A 27479-nucleotide genomic window follows, 5' to 3' on the forward strand; every position below is an offset into this window, starting at 1 on the left:
ATATATATATATATATATATATATATATATATATATTCATTGAAAAAACCATAGGTTTCACACCAGTTATAGTTAGGAATTAGCATTTAAAAAAACCTATTAAATTCACTGAAAAAACCATAGGTTTCACACCAGTTATAGTTAGGTGGAAATTTTACTCGCATAAAGCCATTGAAATTCCCACGTTATAGTTAGTTGGACTCACTATAACTTGCGCGTGCAATGCACTGCTGATGGCGTCACATATTACATCACTCATGACATGGTCAGTGACATTACTCATGACATCACTGATGACATCACTGATGACATCATCCAGTGAATGTGTATCTTTCTGAAAAATAAATATTTTTTATATATGTATATCTAAAGGTTGATGGAAGAATAAATGGGTAAATAAATGTCTAAATGGATCTTTTTTTTGTGTAAAATTGAGTGGTTAACTGACTTATTAAATGTGTCTTAGTGAATACATATATTAGCGAGTAATGTTTAAATATTTAAATATCTGTATCTGTGTCTCACTTTGTGTATAAGTGGCTGCATGGGTTGGTGAGTAGCTACATGAGTGTGTATATGGGTTATTAGTTGTTTTTTTGAGTATCAGTATCAGTGTCTGTATGGTTCGGTGGGGGATATTACTTAGAGCACAGATGCATGAATGAGTGACTCACTATTTGTATGTATTTTGAAGGCAGCATGTGTGCAAGACTGTATGGGTGGATGATTGTGTGTATGGGTGGGTTAGTGAGTATGTGTTTTTATAATTGATTGTTTAAGAGAGTAAATATGTTTCCGTTTCTGTAGAAGTATGTGTAGTGGTGTGTATATAGCAGTATAATCAAGTAAATGGTTTTTTGCATGTGTGAATTTGTGTGTGAGTAACTATATGGATGAGTATTAGTGTGTAACAGGATGTATAGGTGTATGAGTACATATGATGAGTAAGTACATGCATGAGCGACTATATAGAACTGCTGGTGAATGAGTGGATGTGTATGTAGATGTTGGAATTACCTAATAAGTTGTTGTAATTGGTATTGGTTTCTCCTTTTTTAAGAAAATGTTAGTTTCTATTTTTGAATGTGTGTGTCAAAGGTTATTTTATGCTGATAGGAGGTCTGCCACTTTGTCACAAGGATGTTGTCATCAGTGATGTAATTTGAGATGTCATCAGTGATGTCATGAGTGATGTCACTGACCATGTCAAGAGTGATGTAATATGTGACGTCATCAGCAGTCCATTGCATGCGCAAGTTATAGTGACTCCAACTAACTATAACGTGGGAATTTCAATGGTTTTATGCGAGTAAAATTTCCACCTAACTATAACTGGTGTGAAACCTATGTTTTTTTCAGTGAATATATATATATATATATACACACACACACACATATATATATACACATATATATATATACATATATATATATATATATATATTACCTACTGGCGGTCGCCAGTAGGTAGTTATAGTTAGGGTTATTTTGTATATGGATTCCGCAACATTCTATTGGGAATAACTTTGGCGCCGGTTGAGGAATCTGCCGGAAATCTTCCTCAAATTTGCCTCGCTGCGCTCCGCTCCTTCCCTGAAAGTTTGGGGGGGGATTCGTCAAGCGGGTGCCGAGATAAAAGGGGGGTCCCAAAACGTGTTTTCCGCATGTTAATTTCCATAGGGCGGTTGGACTCACTTTTAGCCCGAACGGCTGAATGGATTTTCACCAAACTTGGCAAAATTGTAGGGACTGGTAGCCCAATGTGCCTTTGCTATGTCTCAAGATATGTGCTCCAGTGGATTTTGAGTAATTTAGGTTCAAAAATATATATATATCTATAAGCGCGCCCCGGTATGCGAGTGCGCGAGCGGAAAGCTGATTGGCTCTCGGGTGTCTCTCAACATTCCAAACAGTCCGGAGCGGCCGCCATCTTGTGTCTCCGTAGGATCGAGACACAAGAGGTAGCAAAAACAAAGGGGGAAATTACCAAAAGGGGGCAGGATAGACCCCCCCTGACCCCCTAGGTTTGATGTGAGGGCCATAAAAGGGCCCCGCGGGGCAACGCCCGGTACGCGCACCGGGGAGCGTACCATGGGGAAAAAAGAATGACAGAGTTTTTTTAAATTGTAGCATTTTTTTATAAATTGGAGGTAGTTCTAAAAAGAACTGTTTTTTTTATTCTTTTTGTTGTTTTTTTTTATTGTTTTTGGAACATTTTTTACTTTTTTTGGCTTTTATGAACAATTTTATATTTTTTTGGGAATTTTTATGGGGACAAACAAAAAACAGGGAATTGTAAACGGCTCAACTGGAGCAAAAAAAAAATCAGGAAAAAATTAAGGTTTCTTAGTACAGTTGTGGTTGTCACCAGCACGGTTGATGAGTTTTATACTTTGCTCACCATAGGTAATTGTTTTTCCACAAAATATACAAACGATTTTGTATTCTCCAAACTTGGGTTGGATGTTTGGGACCATCTCCCTTGTCTCTGGTCCCGATGGAGTGGGTTGTTTACTTTGGGAGGTGCTGGGAGAAGATTGGGGAGGGTTTCTGGCCAGTTCCCTGACCTCTGCCCTAGCATATTTGTTAGGGTGCCGGCGTTGCATGTGGCGAATCATGGTGTTGTTGCCAAAAGAGTACTTTTTGTTAGGGTTCCCCCTTGAAAGTACAGTGCCACAGATCAGACAAGTAACCTTTGGCGCATTTACTTTCTTGAGGTCCTTTGGGATTGAAAAAAACTCCCAGACTATGTGCTCCTTTGGCTTATAGGTGGGAGTATCTTCATGCAGGAACGTCCTCCTCTCCTCCTCCTCCTCCTCCTCCTCCTCCTCCTCCTCCTCCTCCTCCTCCTCCTCCTCTTCATCTCCACCACTGTGGTGTTGTGGTGGTCCTTGTGGTGGTGGTGGTGGTGGCTGAGATGCTCCTGCTGCTGCTGCTACTGTAGCCATTTTTCAGACAAATAGGTACAGATAGGTCTTTCAACAGGTCTTCCTCACTCAAAGTACAAAGTGAGAATGAGGAAAATAGGTGGGGGCTTTCATCATTTGGAAAACAAACCTGTCCTGAACCAATGAAAAGTGTTATCTTCAGGTCACATGACTCGGGCTTTCATCATTTGGAAACCAAAACTGTTCTGAACCAATGAAAAGTGTTATTTTCAGGTCACATGACCCGGCGCTCTTACGCTACGCGACCCGGGGCGCGCCCCGGGGTGCTTACATAGCGCGTTCATATGCGCGTGTGTGCTTCCGGGTGCACTTACGCCGTGCGTATCACGCGGACGCGGCTACGTGATACGTCACAGTGATGTTTTCGTTCACAGCAATAGCGCTAACGGGACACTCCCCGGTACGCGTACCGGGGCGCGCCGGAAGACTGCGCTTACCGGTGCGCTCACCGGTACGCGCCGGAAGACTGCGCTTACCGGTGCGCTCACCGGTACGCGCACCGGGAGCGCTCCAGGGCAAAAAAAAAACAAAACATGAACAATATACATAAATAAAATAGTATTACATAAATATACAATATAGGATTCATTATAAAAAATATTACATTTCATAGCTATAGAAATTTGCTATTAAAAACCTTTGAAATTCACTGAAAAAAACATAGGTCTGAGGCCCTATATATAGTTAGGAATTAGCATTTAAAAAACCTATGAAATTCACTGAAAAAACCATAGGTTTCACACCAGTTATAGTTAGCTGGAAATTTTACTGACATAAAACCATTGAAATTCCAACGTTATAGTTAGTTGGACTCACTATAACAAGCGCGCCTGCAATGCACTGCTGATGACGTCACATATTACATCACTCATGACATGGTCAGTGACATCACTGATGACACCATCCAGTGAATGTGTGTCTTTCTGAAAAATAAATATGTTTTAATAGGTTTTCTAAATGCTAATTCCTAACTATAACTGGTGTGAAACCTATGGTTTTATTATATATATATATATATATATATACACACACATATATATATATATATATACACACATATATATATACATATATATACACATATATACACACATATATATGAACTGCGGATTTGTCTGCTTTATAGTCGATGGTGGCTGGATCTAAGTCATGGGGAATGGTTATAGCCACTCATTAGCCCATAGAAGAAACGTACAAGCTGTTAATATTTGCTATGTTTAGTGTTTTTTTAATATTAAAGTTATGTGCAACATAAGACTGAAAGCGCGGAGGACTTTTAATAATGAGTCTCACCTGTTCATAACGGTTAGATTCTTACAGTGCTTTCATATGTCAGGATATGAACTGCACTTTGTTGCTTTTATTTTTATTTTCATTAGTAACATAATTTTCATTTCGGACAATTAACGTGTGTATTAGCGGACCTGCAGATTTTCAAAAATCATGGACATTTTTGTTTTTTCTTCCATTAGCAGGCATGTTATGAACTTTAATGAGACATATTCACTGTGCATTCATTATGAAGTAGCTCTTCTAAGTTTGGCACTTTAAGATATTTAAATGTGAGTACAACATGGCGTTCTCTAGATTGACAAAGGAAGTTTCTCTGACGAAACGCGTCTCTCTTTTGTGCAGTCATTGGAGGCCCTTGGCAATAAAGATGTGCTGCATATTTTACCTGCTTCGAATGCGTGCCCTCCTCTTGTTTGGATGAAGTTGGTTTTGGTGCAATATATATATATACACACTCATATTTATACACAAATGGAAAACACATGGTATAGAGGAACCAATACATGAATGATGTAATACATGAATGATGTAAGCATGGGGATTGCTTCTGGTTATGGACTGGAAGACTGGGGACTGAAATGATTACTATACAATTCATACTTGTACTCATTTATTTCGTTTTTGTTTTGAGAAAACATGCACTATTTGGCAAAGTAATACTAATGAGAAGGAGAAAAAGGCCTCTCACCGGTATGTTATTAAGGGATGAAGAGGGATGAATTCTGCTGGTCCAAATTCCACAGAACAGCCAGATGTCACCAGGCTCAACAAATCCCCCATACGAGTCAACAGGACAAGGGCCCCTCGCTTCAAGATGCACGCAAGGAAAAGGCAATCAGGAGTCCAGCTCATATCACTCACCCAGTAGGACCTGAATATTGAAGGAAAAACACAATGTTATGAGTAAAGACATCCTTTTACCTGTCAGGGCACATTCCAGCAGACTCACACAAAAATCGAACTCCTGCAGGTTACTATATTTCCGAGCAGCAGGTACGCCAGAGTAAATTTGGTTTGGAGTGTTGGAAATTACTATCTTTTCCATGGTATTCCCCTGGAATCTGTGCACTTTACCCCTGCTAACTAGGGGTAAAATACATGTATTCCTCCTTAATACACGATAAAATATGTATACACCCGATTGGTTTATTTAATTTTATCTATGCATCCCTAATATATGGTTCCAAGTGTACCCAGAGCATGTAAATTAAATGTTACAAGTGGACTGCAGCACTCATTGTGCCACCCACTGCAATGGAAACATTAAGTATGTCTTCGGGCCATCCTGGATGTGCAGTTTTAAATTCAGCCCGTCAAAATTACCAATTTTTGACAGGACTAAAGCTTCATTTTAAATATGAATAAGTTATCCCTAAGTTTGTCAGGGCTGGTTTCTGTTCCCAGTCCGGCCCTGACAGGGACCGGCTTAAAACTGGATTTTAGTTTCAGATGTGGGAGGACACTGAGATTACCACAGTACAATTGCTGCATGCACACACCCAAACCTCATAGCTCAAGTTTATTGTCGCTGAACTCTACGGCTATCATAAAAATGCTCCAAATAGGTAGGGTTACCCCAGGGAACCTTTACCATATTAGTTAGGGTAACCCAGGGATCATTCCCTCAACCACTAGCTTGTGCAAGCATAAAAATTACATCTCCAGGCACACACTTCAGAACACTACTGGACCTGAGAAAGATCAGAAGAGGACTGAGCCTGCTGTCTGCAGTCTGCAACCTGATAAAAGCCCTGGAGGAGGGTTGGGGCGTGGCGGCGCTTCGGTCCTGGGGATTGGGCAGTGGCCGTGGGAGGGCCCTGTTCGGTCTGCGGCCCTTTCCGACTGTGATACCTACAGTTGCATTCCAGCTCCCCTGCGGCGTTGCCCTGGTAACGGCTGCCGCGGCGGGGGCTGGTGGCAGAGGGAGGCCCTGGACGCTGGGCGGCGGCCTAGGGGAGGCGCAGGCCCGGCAATTGGAGGACTTGAGGAGTGTTGAGCCCTGCCAGCCGGAGGGGGTTTCTGGGACTCCTGTGAGTGACCCCTGTGCGCCTGGCCTGCTTGTGTGCTCTGAGCACTGAGAAATGCTATAAGTGGTTGGGCCTGTTGCTCCTCTCGCCTCTGCTGCGGATCCGACCTCCAGGGCCCAGGTACTTTGCCTACTGCCCTGCTGAGACTCCGTCACTACTCGGACTGGTGAGGAGGTGGTGCCTGCGTCTCCTGCGGGGCTCCTGGAGCGGGCCCTCCACCGTCCTTTTCCCGGTTGCCCTATCTTCCAGGTGCAGTCTTGCGGCCTGTTGTATTCTGGTTTCCCCTTGCGACTTCCGCATCAGCTATCACTGCCCGGCCTCTGGGGAGCTGCGGCACGGAGGTGGTGGGTGTTCGACCGCACGCATCGAGCGGTATGAGGCCCTGTAGGCTGGCCCCCTCTGGCTCCTCCTGATCTGTCTTTGGGCACCTGCAGGGGTCTGTAGCTCCTTCCACTCGGTGGTCCTGGCTGCTGGATCTGGGCAAGTCCTCCACTGCGCTGTCCCCTGCTGCGACCGTGACCCAGAGGAGAGCTGTTGCCTGCACCTATTGCGCAGCGTGAGGAATACCTGGGCATCCCCTCAGCCACCCAACTGTCTTGCTTCGCCCTGAGGGAGCCTGGCGCGGTGACCTCGCTCTTGCATTGGGACCCCCTCGGGAGTGGCTGAGGGGCCGGACTGGGGTTACGATCCAGATGCTGTGGCAGGATGGGAGGGGAAGTTCAGCCGCAGGTAACAGTCGGAGAGTGGCTACAATCCTGACACTGTGGCACGATGGAGGTGGTTACGATCTTGATGCTGTGGCAGGATGGAAGTGTGAGAAGTTGGCCTGGTATATGATGTCCACTATTCTAGTGGGCACCCTGCACCAGTCCAAACAACCCTTATGGTGATGGTTGTAAAGTCAACCTTATAGACCAGCTATCCTATTGGTAGCATGGACAAAGCAGTCTTAGGTTAAAACTTCAGAGAGCATGTGAAGCCAGCTGTTTTACCAATAATAATCCCTTGAATATCAAATGAAAGGACACCACACAAGGTATATATCAAATATATATGTATTTATTACTAACCCAACCCCTCTGCACTCTTTAAGAGGTCAGAGTTCGAGATACGTTACAAGTTACTCATTAAGCATACTATAAGTTGCACAAATACAATTCTGCCCTGGGGGCCTCACGAACCATATACTAAGTAAGTGGTATAAGAGCCACTTCAGGAAAAGTGAATAGGCCTAGGGCCTAGGGAATCGCTGGGGCTACACTGAACAACCAAGGGATTGGAAGTAGGAGGCCCACAGGAGGCGTGTGCAGTGTCTAAACACACACGCCAGATACCATAGAGTTATAATGGGAATGTAAAAGTTACAAAGTAGTAGATTTTGGACACTTCCGGATGGACTACGGTAAAACCCTTTTAAACTAGGACATTTGGATAGTTAACACCCACGGGAGCACCAGAGTACTCGAGTTACCTCACCCAGGGAAGCCGGGTGCATAGGTGTTCTTTCATGTCGGGTTTAGTCGCTGATTCCTATGGAGAGCTGCAAGAAAGTGCTTCAGACGACCAGAAGAAAAGTGTCTGGGTGGATCCAAGGGTGGATCGGAGTCGAGAAGAACCTGAAAGCAAAGGGGAGAGCCTGGGTCACTAGCCAGTGACCAGGAAGGAACTAGGAAGGAACCAGGCGATGTCGAGATGCAATCAGGTGAAGAGGTGAAGCTTGTCTCTGCAGCCACGAGGACCAGGAGGCGTCAATGATGACCAGGAGCTGGATTCGAGCTGTCCCATGAAGGATCTAGTTGACTGCGGTGTTGGTATCCGGATTGGACCCAACAAGCCTTGGCAAATGCAATCCACGCAGGATGGGAAGATTGGCTTCAGTTCAGACCAGCAAGGTGTGGGGAGCTCCTTCTTCGCAGGGAAGCTGAAGCAAGCCCGGAGCAACCAGCCAAGCGGTGTAGTTTCACAAAGAAGTCTTCGGAGGGCTAACTAGCTAACGGGCTAGCAACCGGGAAGACGCATCGAGTTGAAATGCAGGTGCAGGCCCCACGCGGCACTCGTGGAGTGTGGAGGGCTGAGCTTCGTTGCAAATGCTGCTCGGGTCTGGGGCTTCTCAAACCCCAATGCACAACATCGAGAGTATCTCAGAAGCTGCACAGGTAGCAAAAAGTAGGTAGACCAGGGTGTCCGGTCCCACGTCTCTCGTGTCCGCCACGGGTCTCAGCTTTGCTGTGGATGTGGATCGGAGTCGGAGAAGTCTGGAAGTCTAGTTCCTGAGTCGCTAAGTCTTCGGGTTCCAGCGGGAGCGTCGACAAAGCAAACCGGCAAGTTACTGGTGGTGCCTGTTTGCACAGGGTGGTCACTCCTTGACCACAAGGGAGATGTCTTCAGTCTTCCAGTCGATATGGAATGTCGAAGGTCTAAGAGTTTCGTTTCAGAGTTTCTTTCCAGGATAAGCTAATGTCTCTAGACACAGCTCCTATCTTTATACTACACTAAGGGGCTGGATTACATGCTAGGTCCCTCCTAAGGGTGGAACCTGGGAAGAGGGTGGTTACACCCCTTTCCCTCACGGGAAGCCCACGGTAGCAGTCAGAGAGGGGTTACGATCCTGACGCTGTGGCAGGATGGAGGTGAAGTTCCACCCACAGTAGCAGTCGGAGAGGGGTTACGATCCTGGCGCTGTGGCAGGATGGAGGTGAAGTTCAGCCCATGGTAGCAGTCGGAGAGGGGTTACGATCCTGACACTGTTGCAGGTTAGGAGGTGAAGTTCAGCCCACAGTAGCAGTCGGAGAGTGCTTACGATCCTGACTAAAGAAGAGATTTGGAATCATCACTGGTTGCCTGTGGTGCAACGCTCCAAATTTAAGGCACTCTGCCTTGCCCATAAATCATTGAATGGGGCGGGACAGGTACCTTTGAAACATCTATTCTCATGGTACCACCCAGGCAGGCAGTTAAGATCGACAAATGCCAGATTAAAGCTGGTACTCAAGATCCGTACTGCTAGCTGGGGAGGCCGGAGCACGGCCTATTGTGTAGCAAAACTCCCTGCATCTTTGAGAGGGTTGAACTCCCTCTCCTCCTTTAGAAAACAATTTAAAACCTGGCTATTCTCAAACTAATCGCACTGTGTTTCCGTTGTCTGCAGGTACTACTCTGGTCTAGCACCAAGACACCTCAGGGTATTCGCGCGCTTTATAAGTTTCACTAACATTAACATTAACACTGTGGCAGGATGGGAGGTGAAGCTCGGCCCATGGTAGCAGTCAGAGAGTGGTTTCGATCCTGACGTTGTGGCAGGATGGGAGGCGAAGGTCAGCCGCAGGTAGCAGTCGGAGAGGGGTTACGATCCTGACGCTGTGGCAGGATGGAGGTTGTAGGAGAGTAGGGTCTGCAATCCTATGATCACCCAGATTTTTTGCTTTTGTTTCACTGGTTTACGACTTTCTCTGGCTGTGGGCCTGCCAATCAGACCCACAGCCTAGCTGTTCTCTCACTAAATTGACATGCGTACCTTAGGTGCATTATCCAATTGGGACTGGGCCACCTTATCAGACCCTGTAACTCAGGGCATAGGTGTACCCAGGGCCTACCAGGGGCTGAAGCATGTATTATGCCACCCCTGGCTGGCCATCTAAATCTGACACAACTGGCTGCACGACAGCTGGGGCAAGGTGGTGTAATCACCCTTTGCTTTAGATATAGTTTACCTATATCTAACCCTAAAAATGGACACACAGATTCCTATCAGTCACTCCTATGGCAGGCCTTAACAATCCTGAAGGCAGAGTGCATGGGATCGTGTGAGATGGTGCTCTGGCATGAGCTGAGCCCGACTGCAGCTTGCGGAACCAAGTCCTAATTGCTGTTCCATGATAACGCATACCATATACTCTTAAGTGCATTAAAATCCTCGCGGTTAAATGCTATCTTTGGTATTGCTTTATCAAAACATGTCAAGTAAGGTGTCATACGAATTGGAATACTAACCCCTCGCCAATTCTGGCGACGGGGTTAGCATTCCACCCTTCTAGAGGGACACAACATGTATGTAACTGTGAACCCCGGTTAAAGTTAACTGAAGCTTCAGCTCCACAAAATGGATGCTGCCACCACAGACCCGAGTCTGACCTCCTGCTGCTGGGAGTCCTTCCAGCAAAGAGAGCTTGGACAAAGGGTTTTCTGTCAGGGGCGGTGCTAGCACCATCCCAGACAGGGTTTTGTGTATCCTGGGTAGGCAGGGCTTTACAGGAAGGTGAAAGCAGAGTGGCACCCCAGTGCTCACTACGCATCTGCCGGCTAGAACCAGTTCCAGGGGCACACCAGCCCCTGGCCTGGGGAAAGTCCGGCATGGGAGAGGGGTGTAACCACCCCCCTTCCTGGTCCCACCCCTAGGGCAGGACCTAGTCGCGTACCCACCCCTTTCTTTAGGATAAAGGCAGGAGCGGGGACCCTTCCAAATTAGATCATCTTTGAATCAAGAAACTACTTTCTACGAAAGGAACTCTCGACTTCTTCTCAAGATTTCTCCCTTGTGGCTAAGGAGTAGTCACCCTGCATCCGCAGGCACCATCTAAGAACTCTGCGGTTTGCTGCACGTCCTTCCTCAGGAATCCGACCGACCAGCACGACGAGACCCGGCTTCCCTGGCACCTCTGACCTCTACCTACCTCTACAGCTAAGCTGAGAACCGTAGGTGCGACGAGACCTCGAGGGACCGGCCATCATCAGAACTGCACGACTTCTATCCAGCACGACCGCCGAGGGATCCTCTGGTGAGTGCTCTGGGGTTCGAGAAGCCCCGACTCTGAGCAGCTCCAGCACCAAAGTCCAGCCCCCCAGCATCTCCACGATCTGCGTGGGGCCCTTCTGCTTTTTGCTGCTCACCGCGTTGTTTGGCTACTAGCCCTCCGGCTTGTGGCCTTCTTAACGACGCCCGACGACATCACTGCTGCTGGTCTGGTTGCTCCAGACTGGCCCTTGCTCCCTTCCAAAAGAGGAGCACCCCGGACCCTCCTGGTCCACTCCAGACGCCATTTTAGGTCCACCGCGTGGGCTTGAATTTGCCAAGACTTGTTGCCCCAATCCTGGGTCCAGCGACGTCGACAGCATCATCCATCGTGGGACAGCTCGAACCTCCATCCTGGTCGCCGACAACGCCTCCTGGTCCGTGAGACTGCAGAGCCCAGCGTCGCCCACTCACCTAGTCGAGGTGACTATCATCCGGTGCCCTCCTGGTGCCACCTGACTACTGGCTAGTAGTCACGAACTTGGTCCCCTATGCCTTCAGGTGTCATCCATCTTCGATCCAGGCTTGGATCACTCGAACAATCTTCACTGGTCGCCTGCCAGCAACTTCTTTCTTCAGGCTCCTGGTTCGTCTACGAGGATTCCCGACGTCTTTTGAGACCTATGCAGCTGCAGCCCCTGGGCTAGGTAACTTCGGCATTTCGGTGCCCCAGCATAGCCTCACTATCCAAGGATCAGGATCCACTGTCGTTTTCAATCTACCTTATCGGGTTCGCCCGAGAACACTAACTTTGTCTTTACTAGCTCCCATAGACTTTGTCCCGCATCCCGCGTGAGAGTGCACACTCTGGACCCGAGTCCCCTAGGCCTCCTACTAGTAATCTGAAGGTTCATTAACGTAGTCCTAGCGATTCCAAAGCCTATTAGTACAGTACTTACCTGCTAGTAATTTCGCATTCCACTTTCATAGTATATGGTTTTTCGTACCCCTCGGGCATTTGAGTAAATTGTGCAACTTAAAGTATTTTCGTAAGAGTTTTGTTGAACATTATATATCAGGCCAACTTCTCACATTGGTGGCAGCGGTGGAATTTGAGCTTGCTGTTGTTTTACCACACGTATCCTAAGAATATCTTGTGAAAGATCACATAAGTACTCCAGGTACATATAACTTAGCTTAGAATACTCTGAGTTCTACTGAACCAGCTGTTGTAGCTCCTCAAGGCTTAGCACACCTTGGCTACAACTCTTAGCAAGGGATCAGTAGGCAAACAAATAGTGTAGGTAGGTGCATCACTTACACCACACTAGAATCAGCATGTCAGACAAAGGAGGAAACTCTGAGTCTCCCCTTGTGTCAGTGGACCCTCCACAGGTCGCTTCCAGATATGCTGCTCCTAGCTTCCAGGAGATGAGACAAGTGTGTACCTCCAGGAAACTAAAACAGGGGTCTAACCCCACAATCCCATTCCTGATTGGTCCCTTAGAGACTTATGATGCCAGGAGGGCTGGTAACCCAGACCCTTCTAATCCAGATGGGAACATGCCTCCTCTAGAGGGAACCTCAGGTGACCCTGACCTTATCCATCTCTCTGCAGAAGGTGAAGAGGAGGATGAGGATCTAGAGCCATCTGAGGACGAGGCAGACAAAGGCCAAGAAGTAGTTAGCCAGCTAACTAGGGCCAACTTAAGCAGGCATGAGAATGGTACTAGGAGACCCCTGGGGCCCCTCTCAGGCCAGCTTAACATTGGGAATGGACGAGTTAGATCTCTATCCAGAGGCTCTAACAGATCCATTCGAACCAATGGCTCTCAGGCCTCTTCTCAAAGAGGGATGACATCCCCTCAGAGGAGAGTGTATGAAGCCAAAGTAAGGGAAGTCAATCTGAGGATTGAAAGGGAAGAACTTGCCCTGGCCAAAGAGAGACTTGCCTTTGCTAGAGAGCAAGAATTGAGTGGGACAAATCCCACTGGTGGCAGCGTTCCCCCAAGGGAAAACAGGAGTTTAGACACTAGACACCTGAGTAAGATAGTGCCCCCCTTTAAACAAGGGGATGATATCCACACATGGATTACTGCTTTGGAGAGGGCCTGCACTGTACAGTGTGCCCCCAGAGTCAGTGGGCAGCTATCTTGTGGCTCTCCTTTGAAGGTAAAGGTAGAGATAAGCTCCTCACTACTAGAGTTGAGGATGCTAACAATTACCAAGTCCTGAAGAACACACTGATTGATGGGTTTGGCCTAACCACTGAGCAGTACAGGTTGCTGTTCAGGGATACCCAGAAATCTCAGTCTCAGGATTGGTCTGATTTTGTAGATTGTGCCACTAAGGCTTTGGAGGGCTGGTTACTGGGCAGTAAGGTTACTGATTACACAGGATTGTATAATCTGATCATGAGGGAACAGATTTTAAACAATTGTCAGAACCAGTTGTTGCATCAGCATCTTGTTGACTCGGATCTGACCTCTCCCCAAGAATTGGGAAAGAAGGCAGACAGATGGGTCAGAACAAGAGTTAAGCAAAACCAGGGCCAGAACCAGGGTGGTCAGAAGAAAGCAGACCAGAAGGGTAAAGATACTAAAGGTGAAAATGACCAGAAGTCTTCGACAGGTCCCCAACAATCCAAAGAGGGTGGGGGTCAGGCATCCCAGAAGAAGAAGACTCAAGAAGGCCAGTCAAAAAGGTGGTGCCAGTACTGTAAAAGTAAAACTCACTGGTTTAGTGAGTGCACCAAGAAAGGAGGGCAGACTCCTACTACTGCAGCCCCTAAGGCACCTGTGCCCCCTAGTACAGCCAGCAGTAGTAGTGCACCTCCCAAGGGACTAATTGGGTTAACCTTGGGTTCTGAGGGGTATGACAACTTAGTTGGCACACTCACTCAGGCTGTCCTTGTCTGTACAGGGGGTGTGGATATATCCCCTGATGTCAGTCCCAATACTTTGGGCAAATACAGGCAGACACCTTTGATAAATGGCAAAATGGCTCAGGCCTATAGGGACACTTGTGCCAGTGTCACCATGGTGACACCTAACTTTGTGGACCCTGGACAGATCATGCCAGGTACAGATTTCCTGGTGACCAATGCAAGCAATGTCACTACCAGTCATAGTATGGCAATTGTTGCTTTCTCCTGGGGAGGGGTAAATGGCCAAAAGAAGGTTGTAGTTAGCTCAGACCTCCCAGTGGATTGTTTGTTGGGCAATGATTTGGAGTCATCACAATGGTCAGAAGTGGAGCATAGGACTCACATGGAGATGTTAGGCTTGCCAGCACATGTGCTTGCTGTGACTAGGTCACAGGCCAGCAGATGCCCCACTGAACAGGTGCTGGATCCTGGAACAATGGAACAGCCACCTTCCAAGAAGAAGAGCATTAGGGCTAAGGCATTGCCTTCCCCCTTGCCCCAGGTTGAGGATCAAGTCTCAGAGGAGGCTGACCTACAGGAACTGAGGGAAACTGAGCTTAAAGAGTTTGAACTTGATCAAGTTGAATTCCTTGGCTTAGGAGGACCCTCAAGAGAAGACCTGGGGAAGGAACAATTAGACTGCCCTTCCCTTGAACCCCTCAGACAGCAGGCTGCTGCTGAGGCTGCTGGGAACGCCACAGGTACCCACAAGGTATACTGAAAGGACGGACTCCTGTACACTGAGTCAAGAGACCCCAAGCCTGGCATGGCCAGGAGGCTGGTTATCCCCTTGTCTCAGAGAGGTTTCCTTCTTACCTTGGCCCATGAGATTCCCTTAGCAGGTCACTTAGGCCAGACAAAGACTTGGGACAGGCTTGTCTCACACTTTCACTGGCCTAACATGAATGAGGATACCAAGGAGTTTTGTCGCTCCTGTGTCACTTGCCAAGCCAGTGGTAAGTCAGGTGGCACAACAAAGGCCCCCCTTATACCAATGCCTGTGGTGGGGGTGCCCTTTGAAAGAGTGGGGATTGACATTGTTGGTCCAATGGAACCCCAGACAGCATCAGGGCACAAGTTTATACTGGTGGTAGTGGATCATGCCACCAGGTAATCTGAAGCTATTCCCCTTAGGACAACTACAGCACCTGTTGTGGCAAGAGCCCTAGTTGGAGTATTCTCCAGAGTGGGCTTCCCTAAGGAGGTTGTCTCTGACAGAGGTGCAAACCTCATGTCAAGCTACTTAACTGCTATGTGGAAGGAATGTGGTGTCAACTACAAGTTCACTACACCCTATCATCCACAATGCAATGGGCTTGTTGAAAGGTTCAACAGGACCCTAAAAAGGATGATTCATGGACTACCTGAAAAGCTCAGGCGTAGATGGGATGTCCTGATTCCCTGCCTTTTGTTTGCTTACAGAGAGGTCCCACAGAAGAGGGTTGGCTTCAGCCCTTTTGAACTTCTGTATGGGCATCCTGTGAGAGGACCCCTGTGTTTGGTTAAGGAAGGATGGGAGAGACCTCTCAAAAAGCCTGCAACCAGCATAGTGGACTATGTACTTGGTCTCCGCTCCAGGATGGCTGAGTATATGGAAAAGGCATCTGAAAACCTTAAGGCCAGTCAAGAACTCCAAAAAGCTTGGCATGACCAAAAGGCTGTCCTGACTGTTTATCAGCCTGGACAGAAGGTGTGGGTGTTGGAGCCAGTGGCCCCAGCAGCACTCAAAGACAAATGGTCTGGGCCCCACACAATCCTTGAGCAAAAGGGAGAGGTCACCTATCTGGTGGACCTTGGAACTCCCAGGAGCCCCCACAGGGTGCTCCATGTAAACAGGCTCAAAGCATATGTCGACAGGAAGGACATGAGCTTGCTCATGGCCATAGATGAGGGACAGGAGGAAGAGAGTGACCCTCTCCCAGACCTGCTCACTCAGAATCCTGATGATGGGTCAGTAGATGGTGTTGTCTTTTGTGGCAGCCTCTCTGAACATCAACAGAAGGATTGCAAACAGGTTCTTCAATCCTTCAGGCATATGTTCTCTCTAAAACCCAGTCAAACCAATTGGTGTACCCATGAGGTTGACACTGGTGACACCTTGCCAGTCAAGAGTAAAATCTACAGGCAGCCTGATCATGTTAGAGACTGCATCAAAACAGAAGTGCAGAAAATGTTGGAGTTGGGAGTCATTGAACCCTCAGATAGCCTTGGGCTAGTCCAGTAGTTCTAGTGCCAAAACCTCACACCCAGGGTGGTAAGAAAGAGATGAGGTTCTGCGTAGACTACAGGGGTCTCAATGCAGTCACTAAGACTGATGCCCACCCAATACCAAGGGCAGATGAACTTATAGATAGATTGGTTTCTGCCAACTACTTAAGTACATTTGACCTGACAGCTGGGTATTGGCAAATCAGGTTAGCTGAGGATGCCAAGCCCAAGACAGCATTTTCAACCCCTGGTGGGCATTATCAATTTGTGGTAATGCCCTTTGGTCTGAAAAATGCACCTGCCACCTTCCAAAGGTTGGTGAATCATGTTCTCACTGGGCTGGATGACTTCTGTGCAGCATATCTAGATGATATAGCTGTCTTTAGTTCCACCTGGGAGGATCACCTGGTCCACCTGAGGAAAGTGTTAGAGGCACTGCAAGCAGCAGGTCTCACTATCAAGGCCACCAAGTGCCAGATAGGGCAGACACAGGTTGTATACTTGGGCCACCTTGTAGGTGGAGGCCAAGTTCAGCCACTGGAGAGCAAAATACAGTCAATCAGGGACTGGGCTCCTCCAACCACCCAGACTCAGGTTCGAGCTTTCTTGGGCCTGACTGGTTACTACAGAAAGTTTGTCAGAAATTATGGATCAATTGTGACTCCACTTAATGAACTGACAAGTAAGAAAATGCCCAAAAAGGTTCAGTGGACAGCAGGCTGTCAAAAAGCATTCGATGACCTAAAACAGGCCATGTGCACAGCACCTATCCTCAAGAGTCCAGACTACTCCAAACCATTCATTGTCCAAACAGATGCTTCTGAGTTGGATGTGGGAGCTGTTCTATCTCAACTGAATTTTGATGGTCAAGACCAGCCCATTGCTTTTATAAGCAGAAGGCTGACCCCCAGAGAGAAAAATTGGTCAGCTATTGAGAGGGAGGCCTTTGCTGTGGTTTGGGCCCTGAAGAAACTGAGACCATACTTGTTTGGCACTCATTTCAAGATTCAGACCGACCATAAGCCCCTCTTGTGGCTAAATCAGATGAAGCTTGAAAACCCCAAACTGCTTAGGTGGTCCATTTCCCTACAGGGGATGGATTTTACAGTGGAGCATAGACCTGGCACTGATCATGGCAATGCAGATGGGCTCTCCAGGTATTTCCACTTAGAGCAAGAAGACTCACCTGGTCAAGGTTAGTTTATTGTCCCAAAGTTTGGGGGGGGGGGGGGGGGGGTCATGTAGGGGAGTAGGGTCTGCAATTCTATGACCACCCAGATTTTTTGCTTTTGTTTCACTGGTTTACGACTTTCTCTGGCTGTGGGCCTGCCAATCAGACCCACAGCCTAGCTGTTCTCTCACTAAATTGACATGCGTACCTTAGGTGCATTATCCAATTGGGACTGGGCCACCTTATCAGACCCTGTAACTCAGGGCATAGGTGTACCCAGGGCCTACCAGGGGCTGAAGCATGTATTATGCCACCCCTGGCTGGCCATCTAAATCTGACACAACTGGCTGCACGACAGCTGGGGCAAGGTGGTGTAATCACCCTTTGCTTTAGATATAGTTTACCTATATCTAACCCTAAAAATGGACACACAGATTCCTATCAGTCACTCCTATGGCAGGCCTTAACAATCCTGAAGGCAGAGTGCATGGGATCGTGTGAGATGGTGCTCTGGCATGAGCTGAGCCCGACTGCAGCTTGCGGAACAAAGTCCTAATAGCTGTTCAATGATAACGCATACCATATACTCTTAAGTGCATTATAAACCTCGCGGTTAAATGCTATCTTTGGTATTGCTTTATCAAAACATGTCGAGTAAGGTGTCATACGAATTGGAATACTAACCCCTCGCCAATTCTGGCGACGGGGTTAGCATTCCACCCTTCTAGAGGGACACGACATGTATGTAACTGTGAACCCCGGTTAAAGTTAACTGAAGCCTCAGCTCCACAAAATGGATGCTGCCACCACAGACCCGAGTCTGACCTCCTGCTGCTGGGAGTCCTTCCAGCGAGGAGAGCTTGGACAAAGGGTTTCCTGTCAGGGGCGGTGCTAGCACCATCCCAGACAGGATTTTGTGTATCCTGGGTAGGCAGGGCTTTACAGGAAGGTGACTGCAGAGTGGCACCCCGGTGCTCACTACGCATCTGCCGGCTGGAACCAGTTCCAGGGGCACACCAGCCCCTGGCCTGGGAAAGTCCGGCATGGGAGAGGGGTGTAACCACCCCCCTTCCTGGTCCCACCCCTAGGGCAGGACCTAGTCGCGTACCCACCCCTTTCTTTAGGATAAAGGCAGGAGCGGGGACCCTTCCAAATTAGATCATCTTTGAATCAAGAAACTACTTTCTACGAAAGGAACTCTCGACTTCTTCTCAAGATTTCTCCCTTGTGGCTAAGGAGTAGTCACCCTGCATCCGCAGGCACCATCTAAGAACTCTGCGGTTTGCTGCACGTCCTTCCTCAGGAATCCGACCGACCAGCACGACGAGACCCGGCTTCCCTGGCACCTCTGACCTCTACCTACCTCTACAGCTAAGCTGAGAACCGTAGGTGCGACGAGACCTCGAGGGACCGGCCATCATCAGAACTGCACGACTTCTATCCAGCACGACCGCCGAGGGATCCTCTGGTGAGTGCTCTGGGGTCCGAGAAGCCCCGACCCTGAGCAGCTCCAGCACCAAAGTCCAGCCCCCCAGCATCTCCACGATCTGCGTGGGGCCCTTCTGCTTTTTGCTGCTCACCGCGTTGTTTGGCTACTAGCCCTCCGGCTTGTGGCCTTCTTAACGACGCCCGACGACATGACTGCTGCTGGTCTGGTTGCTCCAGACTGGCCCTTGCTCCCTTCCAAAAGAGGAGCACCCCGGACCCTCCTGGTCCACTCCAGACGCCATTTTAGGTCCACCGCGTGGGCTTGAATTTGCCAAGACTTGTTGCCCCAATCCTGGGTCCAGCGACGTCGACAGCATCATCCATCGTGGGACAGCTCGAACCTCCATCCTGGTCGCCGACAACGCCTCCTGGTCCGTGAGACTGCAGAGCCCAGCGTCGCCCACTCACCTAGTCGAGGTGACTATCATCCGGTGCCCTCCTGGTGCCACCTGACTACTGGCTAGTAGTCACGAACTTGGTCCCCTCTGCTTTCAGGTGTCATCCATCTTCGATCCAGGCTTGGATCACTCGAACAATCTTCACTGGTCGCCTGCCAGCAACTTCTTTCTTCAGGCTCCTGGTTCGTCTACGAGGATTCCCGACGTCTTTTGAGACCTATGCAGCTGCAGCCCCTGGGCTAGGTAACTTCGGCATTTCGGTGCCCCAGCATAGCCTCACTATCCAAGGATCAGGATCCACTGTCGTTTTCGATCTACCTTATCGGGTTCGCCCGAGAACACTAACTTTGTCTTTACTAGCTCCCATAGACTTTGTCCCGCATCCCGCGTGAGAGTGCACACTCTGCACCCGAGTCCCCTAGGCCTCCTACTAGTAATCTGAAGGTTCAGTAACATAGTCCTAGCGATTCCAAAGCCTATTAGTACAGTACTTACCTGCTAGTAATTTCGCATTCCACTTTCATAGTATATGGTTTTTCGTGCCCCTCGGGCATTTGTGTAAATTGTGCAACTTAAAGTATTTTCGTAAGAGTTTTGTTGTGTGCTTAGTACCCTGTCCTCATAAAGAGTACAGGGCTGTTGTAATCTAAATAAATACACTGTTTATTTTCATAACACTTGTGTGGTGTCCTTTCACTTGGTGTTCAAGGGGTATATGTGATGGTATAACAGCTGGCTTCACACGCCCTCTAGAGTTTAGCCCGAAGACTGCTCGTATCCACGCTACTAGGATAGCTGGTCTATAAGGTTGACTTACAACCAATCATCAATAAGGGTTGTTTGGACTGATACAAAGTGCTCACTAGAATAGTGAACATTATATATCAGGCCAACTTCTCACAGAGGTGAAGTTCAGCCCACAGTAGCAGTCGGAGAGTGGTTACGATCCTGACGCTGTGGCCGAATGGTAGGTGAAGTCCAGCCCACGGTAGCAGTCGGAGAGTGGTTACGATCCTGACGTTGTTGCAGGATGGAGGTGGCTACGATCCTGACGCTGTGGCAGGGTGGGAGGTGAAGTTCAGCCCACGGTAGCAGTCAGAGAGTGGTTACGATCCTGACATTGTGGCAGGATAGAGGTGGTTACGATCCGGACGCTATGGGAGGTGATGTTCAGCCCACAGTAGCAGTCCGAGAGGGGTTACGATCCTGACGCTGTTGCAGGTTGGGAGGTGAAGTTCAGCCCACAGTAGCAGTCGGAGAGTGCTTACGATCCTGACACTGTGGCAGGATAGGAGGTGAAGTTTGGCCCATGGTAGCAGTTGGAGAGTGGTTATGATCCTGATGTTGTGGCAGGATAGAGATGGTTACGATCCTGAAGCTGTGGCAAGATGGGAGGTGAAGTTCAGCACACGGTAGCAGTCGGAGAGGGGTTACGATCCTGATGCTGTGGCAGGATGGGAGGTGAAGTTCAGCCCGCTGTAGCAGTCGGAGAGGGGTTACGATCCTAAAGCTGTGGCAGGATAGAGGTGAAGTTCAGTCCACTGTAGCAGTCGGAGAGTGGTTACGATCCTGACGCTGTGGCAGGATGGGAGGCGAAGGTCAGCTGCAGGTAGCAGTCTGAGAGTGGTTACGATCCTGACGCTGTGGCAGGATGGTAGGTGAAGTTCAGCCCACTGTAGCAGTCGGAGAGGGGTTAAGATCCTGACGTTATTGCAGGATGGAGGTGGTTACGATCCTGATGCTGTGGCAGGGTGGGAAGTGAAGTTCAGCCCACGGTAGCAGTCAGAGAGTGGTTACGATCTTGACATTGTGGCAGGATAGAGGTGGTTAAGATCCGGACGCTATGGGAGGTGAAGTTCAGCCCACGGTAGCAGTCGGAGAGGGGTTACGATCCTGACTGTGGCAGGATAGAGGTGAAGTTCCGCCCACAGTAGCAGTCGGAGAGGGGTTACGATCCTGGCGCTGTGGCAGGATGGAGGTGAAGTTCAGCCCATGGTAGCAGTCCGAGAGGGGTTACGATCTCGACGCTGTTGCCGGTTGGGAGGTGAAGTTCAGCCCACAGTAACAGTCGGAGAGTGCTTACAGTCCTGACTAAAGAAGAGATTCAGAATCTTCACTGGTTGCCTGTGGTGCAACGCTCCAAATTTAAGGCACTCTGCCTTGCCCATAAATCATTGAATGGGGCAGGACAGGTACCTTTAAAACATCTATTCTCATGGTACCACCCAGGCAGGCAGTTAAGATAGACAAATGCCAGATTAAGGCTGGTACCCAACATCTGTACTGCTAGCTGGGGAGGCCGGAGCACGGCCTATTGTGTAGCAAAACTCCCTGCATTTTTGAGAGGGTTGAACTCCCTCTCCTCGTTTAGAAAACAATTAAAAACCTGGCTATTCTCAAACCAATTGCACTGTCTTTCCGTTGTCTGCAGGTACTACTCTGGTCTAGCGCCAAGACACCTCAGGGTATTTGCGCGCTTTATAAGTTTCACTAACATTAACACTGTGGCAGGATGGGAGGTGAAGTTCGGCCCATGGTAGCAGTCAGAGAGTGGCTTCGATCCTGACGTTGTGGCAGGATAGAGGTGGTTACAATCCTGACGCTGTGGCAGGATAGATGTGGTTACGATCCTGATGCTGTGGGAAGATTGAGGTGAAGTTCAGCCCACCGTAACAGTCGGAGAAGGGTTACGATCCTGACGCTGTGGCAGGATGGGAGGTGAAGTTCAGCCCGCGGTAGCAGTCAGAGAGGGGTTACGATCCTTACGCTGTGGCAGGATGGAGGTGAAGTTCAGCCCACGGTAGCAGTCAGAGAGGGGTTACGATCCATGACGCTGTGGCAGGATGGAGGTGAAGTTCAGCCCACGCTAGCAGTCGGAGAGGGGTTTCGATCCTGACGCTGTGGCAGGATGGGAGGTAAAGTTCAGCCCATGGTAGCAGTCGGAGAGTTGTTACGATCCTGACGCTGTGGCGGGATGAGAGGTGAAGTTCAGTCCACGGTAGCAGTCGGTGAGGGGTTACGATCCGGACGCTGTGGCAGGATGGAGGTGATTATGAATCTGATAATGTGGCAGGATGGGTGGTGAAGTTCAGTGCACGGTAGCAGTCGGAGAGGGGTTACGATCCTAACACTGTGGCAGGATGGAGGTGAAGTTCAGCCCACGTAGCAGTCGGAGAGGGGTTACGATCCTGATGCTGTGGCAGGATGGAGGTTGTTACGATCCTGACGCTGTGGCAGGATAGGAGGCGAAGTTCAGCCGCAGGTAGCAGTCGTAGAGTGGTTACCATCCTGACGCTGTGGAAGGATGGGAGGTGAAGTTCAGTTCACTGTAGAAGTCAGAGAGTAGATACGATCCCAAGACTGTGGCAGGATGGAGGTGGTTACAATCCGGATGCTGTGTCAGGATGGGATGTGAAGTTCAGTACACGGTAGCAGTCAGAGAGTGGTTACGATCCTGACGCTGTGGCACGATGGGAGGAGAAGTTCAGCTGCAGGTAGCAGTCGGAGAGTGGTTACGATCCTGACGCTGTGGCAGGATGGCGGTGAAATTCAGCCCACGGTAGCATTTTGAGAGTGGTTACGATCCCGGCGCTGTGGCAGGATGGGAGGTTAAGTTCAGCGCACAGTAGCAGTCTGAGAGGGGTTATGATGGCACTGTGGAACGTGCACTGGGAACTCTCGGCCCTAGCTTTGGGCCAGACAAGCTTAAGGCAATGATGGCCCTCCAACTGTTCGCCAAGACTTGAAACAAGACCCTCCCATAGCTTGAATGAGGACAAAGCCAAGGGTCTGCTGCAGGAAGGACCTTAAGCATACATGCCTGTAGGTCTGTTTCAGGTAGGGTGACTCCCCATTTCTGTGACTAAAATGGTTTATTTTCATCTGCCTCCTGATTGAAATTGCCTCTGCTTCAATAGAAATCAAAGGGAAAAATATATTCTCCCATTTTTTTCAAAATCCTCCAAGATCCTGTTCTAAAATGTTGGCATGTATGCTTATGCACACTGCAGCCAGATTGGACGTGAAGGTCTCTATGGGGTAACAACTGTATGTAGCAGCTGTGAGAATGTAACAGTGCTAAGAGGCCTCCTGACTGGTGCCAATTGAGCTGGCTCTATTTTTGAAAGTGCTGGATGGTGTGACCAGCCCATCCCAACACCTACTTTATATCTCTGCTCTTTTTCTTTCAGACCTGAGGGACGGGCCTTGGGTTATCTCCTGCAGCCCCTGAACCAGCACAAACTAGTGGTGGTGTTGAACCTTCGAGGAGGTGCCTAGGAAAATGCAAGCTTAGCATCTGGAGGCTGTATGTACTGAATAGCCTTCTTGGGTCCAAGAGCCATAGGAGATGGTTAAGAGCCCCAACAGCTGGAGACTGTGAGAAGTTGGCCTGATATATAGTGCTCACTATTCTAGTGATCACTTTGTATCATTCCAAACGACCCTTATTGATGATTGGTTGTAAGTCAACCTTATAGACCAGATATCCTAGTATCATGGACAAGAGCAGTCTTTAGGCTAAACTCTAGAGGGCGTGTTAAGCCAGCTGTTATACCATCACATATACCCCATGAACACCAAGTGAAAGGACACCACACAAGTTGTTATGAAAATAAAAGGATATTTATTTATAACAAGTCTACCCTGAACTCTTTATGAGTCAGGGAGCTAAGCACACAACAAAACTCTTACGAAAATACTTTAAGTTGCACAATTTAAACAAATGCCCGAGGGGCACGAAAAACCATATACTACAAAAGTGGAATGCGAAATACTAGCAGGTAAGTAACAAGATCCAGAGGCTTCAGGATCGCTAGGACTACACTACAGAACCCTAAGGTTAGGAGCAGGAGGCCTAGGGAGATCGGGTGCAGAGTGTGCACTCTCACGCGGGATGCGGGAAGAAGTCTATGGGAAACAAACTCCTTAGCACACGTATATCAAAGTATAATAGTATATAGGTGTTGCCACCAGTTGAACACAATTGCAATACGTAGTCCTTGATAATACAGGTATTCAATTTATTCTTGAATGTTGCAAGTTCTCCACACAGCCGACACGTGTTTCGTCGTGACCGGGAGTATAACCCAACGACTTTTTCAAGGCTGTAGAAGTTCAAAATAAACAAATATGTTGCCATTTCTTGTACATATTTTATATCATACATTGTACTGTTTGTTCAGAATTGCACCAGTCATGTGGCCCCTGTCATGCAGAATTCACCTCAAGTATTCAATTCGATATAATACAAGCCATATTATGTACATATCTTTCTCCTCAGTGAGCAGGTATGATCCACATCTTGACAAGGTGTCACATTAACAGTATCCATGTACCCACATATCTTTTAGTTTGAAATCACATTTATTTGAGTATCGATTAGATGCTCCTTAACACATAATGTACCTCCTTATCCTAATAGAGGTCTATGATCCCATATGATCTGGAGAGATCTGATATTTAAATAACCTTATTAAGGTGTGGGTTTTATATCCAAGTTTGTGGTGTGACAGTCATGCATCTTGGTGTGTATTTAAAACAAAACACCCTGAACCTGCGCCCTGTGTCAGCCATTTACTTCTAAGATATAGTGACGCATTATGTGCTCATAGTTGTTATATATTAAACAACATATAGTACCGTGCGATTGATATTTTAACCATAAATACCTATTTTCAATTCCGTTTTCTTTTTAACTGTAAGATAAAGTTATTGTTTTAGGTCATATATGTCACTTCTATCAATGAATAGCATATTAACATTGATTTTACGTTTATTTCCAGTAGGTAACTTACTTAATATGCGGTGATAATTCCAACCCGCATAGGGGTTCTACGGGGGTCTTCTGTTTTGATATCCACTATAATATGTTCATTGAAATCCACTTCACAGTTTTGTTTAAGTTTCTGGCTGAAAGGAAGTTTTGAGTATCCTTGTTAGTATATATAATTGGATCCCAGTTGTATTGAGTAAACTTTTTCTTCTTTCTTTTCCTTATTATTCTATAAACTTTCTATTTAAGTTATATGTAAGAATTCCCGTCCTTAAACTTGCTTCTTTCTCTGTATTTAATCAAGCATTCATTAACTATCTATTCATATAATTGTCAAATGACCTTAACTATTCTCTAAGTATTACCTAATTGAGCTTTGACTTGAGAGAAACATGCCCTCGTTTATAGTCTTTACTCACACTTATCCATTACTGACTATATTGGTGCCAGTCGATATAGTCTACCCGCTAAAGAGTATCTGTCCTATTCAATTCGAAACCAATATCACTACGTTTCCTAAGCGCACTATCCCCTTAGGGATTGTCCCTTTCCTCTTACCTTTCGCCTTGGTCAATTCTGTCCGTCAGTTCCCCCGTTCAGGCTCAGCGTGTTAGCTCCGACATTTCCCCTTTCGAATGCGCCGCGTCTTTATTTAGAAACACTTCCGTGTTTCAAGCGGCCATACCCGATTGGTTGTTCAGGGACACGTGGTCCCTGAGTCACCGATCCGTTATTCATTGGCTCAGAGTGCTCATCTGGGTTTCTTAAACAAAACTTTTTGGCGATTTCAGCGCCATCTTATAGAGTCTAATTATGTGAACATTCGGTTGTGGGAATATTTTTTAGGAGAATTTATCGGTGATGTTAGGTGTATTGTAAAACAAGAAAATTATTTATATTTATCTTCCTCATTTGTTTCAGCCCTCGGATTTGTTTAGGGGATTCCGTTTTAAGAAGCGTGTTTTGTTATATATACGTTCGTATTTTTATTGTAATCCAATCTTTATGTAGTACCACTACTTTATTTACAAGTGTCTTGATCACTGGTTTGATTTTATGCACAAATCTTCAAGTTAATCTCTTAAGTTTGGTCAGACAATTACTAATTTATTTTAATTTGTATGGTCTTAAATACAACTTTCAATTGTCTTGTGACCTTGAATTTTTTTATTATTATTATCTTCTTAGCCGTGAGCTGTCATGCTAATCGGTTTTCGATGATTTGCAGAGACATGCCATCGTTTTCATATAGTAAAATATATTCTAAGGGAACAAATCTTGGTTGCTGATTGGAATGTCATGCAGTGTGTCATGCATCTCAGCACCCTCGCCCCTTTGATAGTTGTGCTATTAAGAGTGTGTTCTTGATGGTGATGCTACATCAGTTCAATACTTACCATTATTCCGAAACGGGTATATTTAAAAAAGAAAGATACATTTTTTTCAAAAGGTGCCTATGTGTGTTCATACATTTCCATCCGTGAACTACTGATCTCTCCATCATATAGGGTCAGTACAAAGTCATGGTGCTCGCACCAATGGAAGGTTATTATCACACTTCATTTAAATGATTCATCAGGAATACATTAATCATACATTAGAAACACGAGTCACATTGTCAGTAATCTTCTCCTATTTTGCACTGTCCCCATGTATCTACTATTTCCCTAGAAAGTAATGTAGCTCATGGTCAATATTTAAACCATGTTCCACACTGCGCATTTTCATGATCCAGAGAGCCTCTCTCTGTCTTAGTGTTAGCTCCCTATTTCCGCCTCTGGGGTGTCTGGGTGTATGTTCTATTCCAAAGAATTCAAACATTCGATGTGTTTTTTGCGCGGGGCAGACTGACATATGGGCAGCCACAGGGTATCGCATATCCCCCTGTTTAACCGCCCTGATATGTTCGTTAATTCTTTCTCTTAACATCCGTATGGTGCTGCCAATGTATTTTTTACCACATTTGCAGACAAGAACGTATGTTACGAATTTTGTCATACAGTTTATATTGGTGTTAATGAGGTATTTTCTCTCCTAGTTTTCGTAAAGTTACAGTTATCGGACGAATCCGACTAGTTAGGCTGAAAACGAAAAAGAATCTAGACACTTAGATAGTGAACCTATGTTGGAGCACCGAAATGCTCAGGTTACCTAGCCCAGGGGCTGCGGCTGCATAGGGTTCAAAAGACGTCGGGAATCCTCGTTACAGTCTATGGAGCCTGAAAGAAGAAGTTGCTGGCAGGCGACCAGTGAAGAGATTCGGAGGGATCCAAGCCTGGATCGATGATGGTGAAGACTCAGTTCTTAATCACTAGCCAGTGATTAGGTGGGCACCAGGATGGCACCGGATGAAGTCACCTCGACCAGGTGAGTGGGCTACGCTGGGCTCTCGGACCAGGAGGCGTTGTCGGCGACCAGGATGGAGGTGCGAGCTGTCCCACGAAGGTGTCTTCTGTCGGCGATGCTGGACCCAGGATTGGGGTACTAAACCTTGGCAAAGGCAAGCCCACGCGGTGGA

General features: G+C 47.4%; 1 protein-coding gene across 1 annotated transcript in view; it reads right to left on the reverse strand.

Moving 5' to 3' along the window:
* The window catches only part of CPLANE1 (ciliogenesis and planar polarity effector complex subunit 1), a 2360818-nt gene that overhangs the window by 2027650 nt on the left and 305689 nt on the right, over nt 1-27479 (reverse strand). The window contains exon 9 of the mRNA XM_086960545.1: nt 4930-5112. Within this exon, the coding sequence (XP_086816671.1) occupies nt 4930-5112 (183 nt within the window). The remainder of the gene's footprint in view (nt 1-4929; nt 5113-27479) is intronic.

Source organism: Lissotriton vulgaris, chromosome 3_1 (genome assembly GCF_964263255.1).
Source record: "Lissotriton vulgaris chromosome 3_1, aLisVul1.2, whole genome shotgun sequence".
NCBI classification, from domain to species: Eukaryota; Metazoa; Chordata; class Amphibia; order Caudata; family Salamandridae; genus Lissotriton; species Lissotriton vulgaris.